This window comes from Nannobrachium achirus (genome assembly GCF_963921795.1).
Source record: "Nannobrachium achirus genome assembly, chromosome: 2".
Taxonomy (NCBI): Eukaryota; Metazoa; Chordata; class Actinopteri; order Myctophiformes; family Myctophidae; genus Nannobrachium; species Nannobrachium achirus.
In genome coordinates this window covers 65,015,909-65,026,108 of record NC_137811.1, presented here as the reverse complement: position 1 = coordinate 65,026,108, position 10,200 = coordinate 65,015,909, and the positions used below count along the sequence as shown (strand labels likewise).

Sequence of the window (10,200 nt, the reverse complement as noted above, 5' to 3'; positions counted from 1 at the left end):
AACCGCTGGCAACAAAAGTGACTAAACCCTTAAGAGAAAATCTCCAAATTGGGCCACTATTACTTTCCAGCACTGCTGCCTTAACCCTCTTGGACATGGAGTTCACCAGAGCTTCAGAGTTTGCCACTGGAATCCTCCTCCACTCCTCCATGACAACATGTTAGAGACCATGCGCTCCTCCACCTTCCATTTGAGGTTGAGGATGCCCCACAGATGCTCAATGGGGCTTTTAAGCCGACATCATTTTGTAGGCAGAGGATAACTCTGCCCCCAGAGCATTTTCTATCCCTCGCTATTTCAACAGATCCGAGACAAAAATAACGACTAAAGTATAATTCTAACACTTTCCTTTCAACAAAGAGAAGAAAAATGTGTAATGGGTAAAAATAGTAAAAAGATTCACGGAAACTGGGGGCAGAAATTCTCCTCTGCCTACAAAATGATGTCATACTTAACAGCCCCATAGGGTTTAGGTCTGGAGACATGCTTGGCCAGTCCATCACCTTTACCCTCAGCTTCTTTAGCAAGACAGTGGTCGTCTTGGAGGTGTGTTTGGGGTCGTTATCATGTTGGAATAATGTCCTGCGGCTCAGTTTCCGAAGGGAAGGGAGAATGCTCTGCTTCAGTATGTCACAGTACATGTTGTCATTCATGGTTCCCTCAATGAACTGTAGCTTCCTAGTGCAGGCAGCACTCATACAGCCCCAGACCATGACACTCCCACCACCATGCTTGACTGTATGACACACATGTCTTTGCTACCACTATACTCCTCAGCTTGCCACCACACACGCTTGACACCATCTAAGTACAAAGGACTCAGGAGTCAGGACTGGCCAAGCATAAATGGAAGGTGGAGGAGTGCAAGGTCTCTAACATCCACCAGCTCTGTGATGCTGTCATGGAGGAGTGGAAGAGGATTCCAGTGGCAACCTGTGAAGCTCTGGTGAACACCATGCCCAAGAGGGTTAAGGCAGTGCTGGAAAGTAATTGTGGCCACACAGAATATTAACTCTTAACACAATTTGGAACTTTTTACTTGCCAGCGGTTTAGACATGGCTGTGTGTTTGAGTTAAATCCAAGCTGTAGGCCTACACTGACTACTTCACATTGTATCATATTGTATTAAGTGTAATTTCTTCAGTGTTGTCCCATAAACTCAATTATATTAAACAATGCTGCCCCCGTGTGTCAGCGCTTGCCTGACAACCATCCCTCCACGCAATGGGATCTATGCCTGCTCATCACTTGATTTGACTTGAACAAAGTTCCCATAACTTAGGCTGTCACAAAAGTCTATATACTTATGGAAATTTAAGTCAATTCGTTAAAAAATAGGCTATTAACAGATAAGCGTCAATCCAAACCAACAAGCTGAATGGCCTATTTTTGCCACTACGTGGCAGCACAGTGACATAGAGGACCACTAACGACCAAAATGTTTTAATTGTTACACATTTATTGTAGCAAACACTAATACATACACACAGCGCTAATCTGCGTTGTCGTAATATCGTCCTAATTAAACGTAATATACAATGTTAACATTCTTATTATGGTCAGCCACTTTGCAGGGAGGTGACCAGTGACCACTTTAGGTTAGAACTCTCTAGGTCTAGAGCGGATACGGAAACGGAGCCTGTATGCATGTGTATGTGCAAATTACCGGATACAGTAGGCGGGCTACAAAGCGGATCAGAGCACTCAACGGTAAATAGAAACCAGGCTTTTCAGTTTACATATGTACTGCGGAAGAAGGCGAATAGTCTCTTAAGAAACAACTATTCCACAACCCTCTAATGGCGGGAGCATTTTAAAATTGTGTGTGCCAATAATCTGTCTCGAGACTCAAAACAAAACAAACGAAAGGGCAAGTGAACAACAAAGCGTGTCACATGATCAGCCCATTTGATCATGTGACAGTTCAGTCACAACACTCACAGTTGAGTTGCTGCTCAGCTGAACAGAAACAATCTGAAAGACTCCAGGGGGGTTCCTGGAGACGGCTAAACATTACAAGGTAAAGATAAGTTGAGTTTTATAGCTCACTATTAAAACCATTCAATATTGTTCCAAATGCAGTCTATACACACCTGGTGTGGTGTGACATGAGGAGAGCTTGGTTATCTTTGCAACTTGATATACAATGTATAGAGAGCATGGATCATGATGCATCCACGGGCCTGTAGCTACTTGCCAGAGAACCACATGAGACTCTTTCTTCCCGTTTTGTGGTTTTGTCTTTTGAACAGAATGTTACGGGAGACGCTGAGTGTCCTTCTCGTGCTGTCGGCGTGTCTGGAGCTGGCGCAGACAAGAGGCTGCTCGAGTTTTTTCTGCAGAAAGTCACGCCGTGTGAGCAGCGGCTCCCCTGGAGCCGGGGGTGACCCTGGTTCACCCCTCTTTCTCACCCCTTACCTGGAGAAAGGCAACATAGATGAAGGTAACAGCACTGCCCTACAGTGCAGTAAACGTCCTTACTAAGAACATTAAAGACTTGACTCACTGACAAATTGGTTTAAAGGCGTTCCAACTGGTCAGCCAAATGAGATATCAGCATTATTCTAAAGTGATATTACACTGATTGTATATCTGTTCTTGAGGTAATTGTGTACCCCCCAAAATCACAAAGGCTAATTTGACCTTTGGGATACACAAATAAGTTAGTGTGCCCAACAACCTAGTTACTGAACTTTGGCTTTGTAGGGCTGATAGTTCAGCAATATTATATAATACTGTATATGAGAGAGAGAGACAGAGTTCAACGTTACACAATATACTGTATATGAGAAAGAATGTACAATACAAAAGATGCACATAAAGGGTACAATAGGAAATGGCAATCAAGTAGGCTATATCACCAGAAAATGATTAGGAAGTATTAAGTAAATTATCAGACTGTTATTGATTGATTGAAGACTTTATTAGAAGTTTGCATAGGAAAAGGTACAGTTTCATGACGGTACAGTTCACTGTTACAAGGTCTACTTATCAAATGAACTAAAGTGACAGCTCCGTTAACATCACCTCCATAAAGACCGCATATATCAGTCATGTGAACGTCAATGAATACCAGAAGAGTCGCCGGAAAGAAACTCGCCTGGGCTGATAGTTTATGCCTTTTGATTGATTGTTTGGTATTTATTAGAAGTTTTGGATAGGAAAAGGTACAGTTTCATGACAGTACAGTTCACTGATACAATGTCAACTAAAAGGAAACTTGGGTAGGGCAAGGCTTATTTGTTATTTTCCATGCACTACTATGGTCGAGCCTCACCTATAGTACATCATCGGTCAACCTAACCCTATTCCTCAGAAAGATATGCGTAATCCTAAAGTTATTTCTAACCTTATTCTCAGTAAAACAAATACAAGAATAAAAATCTCTGAGAGTGTGTTTTCCGGCGACTCTACCGGTTACTAATTAAGTGACAGCACTGTGAACATCACCTCCATAAAGACGGCATATATCAGGCATGCTAACGTAAACAAACAGTACAGTCTCGAGTGCAGGTGAGGCATGATCACCTGATGAGACATGGTGTGATCAGCCTACTTTTTGCTTCTGCTTTTTTGAGTCCTCACTTTGTTTAAAGGTATATCCAGTGATTGTATTCCAATTGAAATAAAAATATAATTGGTACATTTTCCATTCATTCTCCTCACTAGAATGTGTGCTGACCATATAAGGACTTCCACCATGGCCCGTGTTGCGAGCATAGCTAGATTCGGTTTTCAGAGGTGGCCAGCCAGTCCTCGACCAATCAGAGTAGAGTATGGCCGTAGTTATGTTGTGATGTTTAGTTATGATGGTCAAAATAAAAATTTTGAGAACCACAATCGCTCTGAATTAAGAACGTCTGCTAAATGCCTAGATTGTAAACTACTGAACTCCTAAAATGCCACAGTCTCGTAGTAAATCAGTATCATACAATGAAGCTGGAGACGTAGGCCTACCGATATTCAGTGATTGGGTCTAATGATCAAAATGAGAACATTATAATGTAAAAAATCTATAAAAAAATAAACATTTCCATGCTGTAAGGCCAGTAAGGGACAAGATGACCCCGGCCACTTTCATTATCACTGAATACACCTTTAATGGACTGACATGTTATTGTTCATAGCCAGGAGATTGAGTCTGGTGGGACCTCTGCCTGGTGACCCTCATGTCAATGTCAAGAGCTATGCTGGGTACCTCACCGTCAACAAGAAGTACAACAGCAACATGTACTTCTGGTTTTTCCCTGCACAGGTAATCTGCTGGAATATTTTATTGGAATTCAGTGGGTTGGGGGAGTCAACATTAGTACACAGACCTCACTATCTAGTAGTATCGGTAAATATGTGATAATGAATTGCCCCATACAGTATGTGTGTGTTTTCATACCCTACCCAGTCGGAGCAAAAGAATGCAAGCTATGAGGATGATGTTTTATTTAGGTGGTTTTCAACCAGTGGTCCGGGGACCACCAGTGGTTCCTTGAGGAGGTTCCAGGTGGTCCCTTGCTAAATGATGGAGAGTTGGTAACCAAATTAACCCTTATTAGATCTTTAACCCAGATGCAAATTAAACATTTTATACTCTCAAGAGTTATTGTAAAAATCTGCATTACGTAATTTACAAGAAGTCTACACAATTAGAGAATGTAGGAGAATTGTTATTTTGACCCACGTTAGCCTAGTCTGACTGTTTATTACCCTCATGCCGTATTTATGTAACCTACTTTTTGGAGCCCTTTATACTTTGTCTGTGTCTTATCCTTAAGAGGTCTGCATGTCTTCCCTCTATTGTATAATCATAATCTTTTCTCCTGGAGCGACCCCACTTATCTGAGGAATTACTAAGGTTTCCCTTTCTTTATTATAGTATAATATATAGTATGTAATATAGAGTTTATCAATCACTGATTTCATAGGCATAGTACTTGGAAATTGTTGAGAATAAATGTGCTCTATTATGTAGTATCTTATCAGTGTGCTCAAAATGGCTAGCCTAGCTAGACTTTATCTGCCATTGCTACCACGCATTGTGATATTGTCTGGCTATGCAAGTCTGCAAAATGGCTTCTCAAAAATAACTTTCTGCTAATAATTTGATTGGTCAGTGAAGAGAAACGGGAAGGAGAGGGTACATAGTAGGGATTGGCATGTGACTCATTCACTGCACTGAACCCTAAATGTTGCAAATATGTTGTCATTTACACTAACTGGTGGCAACTATTATTAGCCCGTCTTGTCTGTCTGTTTAAGCGTTGCCACAATACAAAATCATTGATGGATCTTCCTGTGTCCTGATTGGCTGAGAGGACCTGCAATTACATTCCATTTTTAAATGGATCTACTTTTTTTAAAACATGCCATTTATGAAACTGTTACAGATGAACATGAACACATTTATTTTTTAAACATTTGTACTGTCTGTAGGTACATCCTAACACACACAAACACTTAGGCAAACATAACTAATCACAGCTTTTCATGATTTGTGTGCACTGACTATGGGTAACTGCAGTGACTGATGTTTTTATTTTCATTTTCTGCCTGAGTATGTAGGAGTAGAAAGGAACCGAAGTTTTGAGGAGAACTTGATATGACTGACTGACTGCCTAGTATTGAAATAATGACAATATCTAAAGTGTGCTTGCAGGCGAGCCCACAATCACCTTTTTTAAGACACCAAAGTCGCCACAAGATGGTGCTCTAATCATTCCTTTAGTTCAAGATCCAGATGTTTTACTGGCATAAAAAGTCCAGCATTACATAAATTGCCTATTTAATTTAAATGTATTGTTGTTCTGCAGGTGAGACCAGACACGGCTCCAGTGTTGCTGTGGCTCCAGGGAGGACCTGGAGGAACCTCCATGTTTGGACTCTTTGTGGAGCATGGACCTTATGTGGTGTACAAGAACATGACTGGTACAAGAGTGTGCCTATCAGAGACTATGTTCAGACTGGCAGCCCACATCACAGTTTTGGCTTTTCCAGATTGGAATCAAATTGTTATTTCTTTTGGTCAAGTCTGAACAGCGAAAACAGAAAAAAAGCCTTCTAAATCCTCCCTAAGTTTTCAGAAAAACCTCTGGTGGAAATGTCCAAAACTGTAACTTTTCAGGATTCAAATTCATAAATAGCAAAAGTAGCAGATTTGATGCTTTTGTGTGATGCTGTAGTATGATGAGTAGGGCATTCATTTACGAAAAAATATTAGAATAAGGAGATAATGGGTTAAGCATCACTCGTGCACGCCAATGTCATTACCACAGCAGCCAACGCAAATTAGGTGTGAATGGACAAATCCAATCTGATCACTTGCAAATAACAGTGTGAACTGTGGCCAGTCAGTCCTAAAGATTGTATTTTAATATCTAATCGTATTTGCCTGCCGTGTGAACAAAGAGTGATCCATTTGTAAACACTTCCTTCATATAAACACAACCCTCTACGCCAACTGTCTTAACAACACCCAATCTTTGCTCTCTTTTGCAGTCGGTTCGAGGGATTACTCTTGGGCGTCCAGATATTCAGTGCTGTATATCGACAATCCTGTAGGTATTTGTTTGATCATTGATCATGGGGGGGGTAGACTGATTAAATGGTTTCTTGTATACACACAGAACAACAATGCATGGTGTTGTATTTACTTTATGATATTTATGTCCAGTGTATATCTGTGCTTGTGGCAGGTTGGAACAGGCTTCAGTTTCACAGACGATGACCGGGGCTTTGCTCAGAACCAGGAAGATGTTGGCAGAGACCTGTATAGGTAACATGACTACTGTACTAGTACCACTAGTAGTGCAAGTAGTAGTTATAGCAGTTTTCATTAATTATAGTAATACCACTAGCAGTGATAGTTATTATAACAGTGGTGGTGGCCATAATAATTGTGCTATACTGTGTACAGATGTTTACATGGCAAGTATGGCGGACAAATAAGGAACTGCATACAAATCTAATCGTGTCGATTTTGGGATCCACATGGGAGTCTTGTGTTTCTAGGTTGGACAAAATGTGCCAATTATTATTATTATTAAGCAAACTGTAATAATAGCTTTCTTCTCCAATGTGTTCTTAAAGGTGTCTTCTAACACCTCTTAATTACTTCGAACCGAACTCAGTCCGTCTTTCAGCAGCGGTCAAAGGGCTTAACTGGGCGGGCAGCTGTCTGCATTGCCCAGTGCTGACGCTTTCTGCTCTGGAAAACTTGGTTGGTATAGGGTGTGCCAAATGTAGTTCTAAGAGCGGCCATTTCTTGGGTAAACACAGCCTTAAACACAGGTGTTCTGATTAGACTATAGCATTAGTTCTAACTTCTATCCAATCAAACAATTGAAACACCTGTGTTTTGACCCAAGAAATGGCCGCTAAGGACTACAATGACGTAGCCGCTGGCACACACTATAGGGCTGGCTGCGCCATGGTAGTTGATGAATTTATGGAATGACAGCATTGGGATGGAATGGATTTAATTGAGAGGTGTTGGACACCTATGTGAACACATCGGTGGAGAAAGATAGAAAACAGTTGGCTTGGCAAAAATGTGATTATATTGTAAAGGCAGCACTCATTTGCACACCAGCATGCCACAGGTACATGTGATCACTTTAAGAATAGTTTCTATTGTGATCCATGACCCTCAAAACATAGGTCTAGACACCTTATTTGTTCAGTTAGGTGCAATATTGGCTGATTTAAGAGTGAAAATAGATGTTTCGATATTGGCGGCACTAATTTGCATATGAATGGTATAAGGGACATTTTGACAACTTTTTAACATGGCTCATTTTGTACACACTAGACTAAAATGTGGGCAAGGTTCCAGCCAGATGAGAGCCCCTGATTTCCATTATAAAATTTAAGTGAAATCTTTCATTTATAAGTATAAAATGCATGTGTTTTGCACATGCTCTGCATGCTCCAGACACACAGACTGGCACTCTTATGGAGACTCCTGCAGTGTTGAGATGCAGTAAAATAAGACATACAGTAGGATGCATGCTTACAATAATAACACTATGCTTGAAAAATAACTAACATTTAAAAGACAAAAACGTAACCATGTTAAAACCAGACGAATTGCCTGTAACATATGTGTTTTCAGATTATTTCAAATGGTCTAAATATTAATCTCTAATAACGCCTCTCTCTCCTTTGCTCCTCTCTCTCTCTCCCCCACCTCCATCTCTCTTCCAGTGCATTGACTCAGTTCTTCCAGATTTTCCCAGAGTATCAGGCCAACGACTTCTATGCCACTGGAGAGGTATGTGTTGCTTCTTTTAGCACGGTTATTATTCATTTATAACACTGACGTAGATTCAAACAAGTAAGGAATGTATGAAAGGCTTGTTATCATCAGTCTTAATAAGCCCTTTTGCAAATCCCGCCCCATTCTGCCCTGTTACTATGATAGGACATTTGACCCTGGGCAGATTGTTTTTATAGTGGCAGTGAATGGGATTTTTTTTCTCCTTCATAGCCTCATTACAGCTATATAAAGTACCAAAGGAAAAACATCTAGGTGATATTAATAAAAAGGGAAGACAAAGGTACAGTAGTTACATTGCAAAACAGGGGGTTTACCCGAAAATATATGTTTTAATTTGTTTAATCCCAGTGGGACAGAATCCTCTTTGCAGATTCTTTTATAGTGGTAGTGGATGGGATTATTTTTCCCTTCATAGCCTCATTACAGCTATATAAAGTACCACAAAAAACACATCTACGTGATATTAATAAAAAGGGAAGAAAAAGGTACAGTAATTACATAGCAAAACAGTAGTTTTCCCCCCGAAAATAAATGTTTTAATTAGTTTAATCCTCTGGATCAGAAAGAGAATAGACCGCGCATTGCATCCTGGGTAGGAAGAGGACAGAACTATAATCCTAACCTCACATAATAGGCTGGCTTTTCGTAATTCTGCCCATTTAAAATATATGTACCCAATCGTGACTCTTAGACCATTGATATGGTCCATGTGAACTAGTTTGTTGAAGCTTATTCATTATGATGAGCGAGATCATGGCCGAGATCGCGGCCGTACCGGGCGATCGCCGTGTCGCTCACTGCGGACAGTTTTGAAAGCCACATTTAACATTCTCCACTGCACAAACTCCACCCCCGATAGCAAAAAGTGAATGTTTTTTTCTGGTTGGCCAGTCAGGGAGTCTCAGGGACCAATCAGAAGGCTGACAAACGGTCTATTACTATCCATTTGTAGCTTTATCTTTTATCTGTATCTGAGCGCTGGCCGCTGTAACAACCTAATTTCCCCTCTGGGATCAATAAAGTTACATCTTATCTTGTTGTCAAAAGGGGATTATTATGCAGGTCTCATGCACACGGCCAGAGACCATGATTAACATTATATAATTGCAGATGCCAAAGAGCCAGCAAGACGAAACACTTTGACAGTTGTTTAGCTAGGTAGTCAATCCAGCATCTTGAAATACCACTACTGGTATCTAAACGAATGGCCTAATTAAAACGCTCATCTGTTTGTATTCCCGGCATTCAGCTGATGCGTTTATTCAGAGTGACTCAAGTGCAATGGCACAATGGCAAACCTACGTTATACATTTTTACAAGCAACCAAATGTCATGTTTTGTTCAAGGTCAAATCCACAAAGATGTTCCAGCGATTTGAAATTCGTTTTTCTCTTTCTCTGTCTCCTTGCAGTCCTATGCAGGGAAGTATGTTCCTGCTATCAGCTACTACATTCATAAAAGCAACTCAAATGCCAAGGTTAAAATCAACCTCAAAGGAATGGCCATTGGGGATGGACTCTGTGACCCAGAACTGGTATGTTTCTGAACGTGTAGCTTCTCATACAGCTGGTAGTTTTCAAACAAGCGATCTGATTGGGCACGTTGGTGTAGGGCTGTCACAATTATTACATAATCGTCTAATCGTGATTATTTGACATAATCGCGATTATTTCTCATAATCGTCATAATTGTTTCCATGTTGAAAAATGTTCATGTTTTTAAAAAAAAATCAAAAATACTGGAAACAGCAGATCTACAAGCTCACAACGCGTCACATCGCGACGCGTTGTGAGCTTGTAGATCTGCTGTTTCCACTATCAGTGTTCTTTTTTAAGCATAAAGTTGTCAAATATGTCAGTCATTTCTTTGTATATTTAGGTTATGTGTCATATCTGCCATGTGCAACTTCAAAGCCTAAAAGCCAAACAGA

The 10,200-nt window shown here is 40.5% G+C and overlaps 1 protein-coding gene across 1 annotated transcript in view; it reads left to right on the top strand.

Annotated features, from left to right (window-relative positions):
* Window positions 1-1,950: 1,950 nt before the first annotated feature.
* The window catches only part of LOC308304954 (putative serine carboxypeptidase CPVL), a 36,090-nt gene continuing 27,840 nt past the window's right edge, over window positions 1,951-10,200 (top strand). The window contains exons 1-8 of the mRNA XM_080749578.1: window positions 1,951-2,021; window positions 2,254-2,444; window positions 4,129-4,256; window positions 5,806-5,920; window positions 6,491-6,549; window positions 6,688-6,767; window positions 8,198-8,264; window positions 9,682-9,804. Of these exons, the coding sequence (XP_080605704.1) occupies window positions 2,255-2,444; window positions 4,129-4,256; window positions 5,806-5,920; window positions 6,491-6,549; window positions 6,688-6,767; window positions 8,198-8,264; window positions 9,682-9,804 (762 nt within the window). The 5' untranslated portion in view covers window positions 1,951-2,021; window position 2,254. The remainder of the gene's footprint in view (window positions 2,022-2,253; window positions 2,445-4,128; window positions 4,257-5,805; window positions 5,921-6,490; window positions 6,550-6,687; window positions 6,768-8,197; window positions 8,265-9,681; window positions 9,805-10,200) is intronic.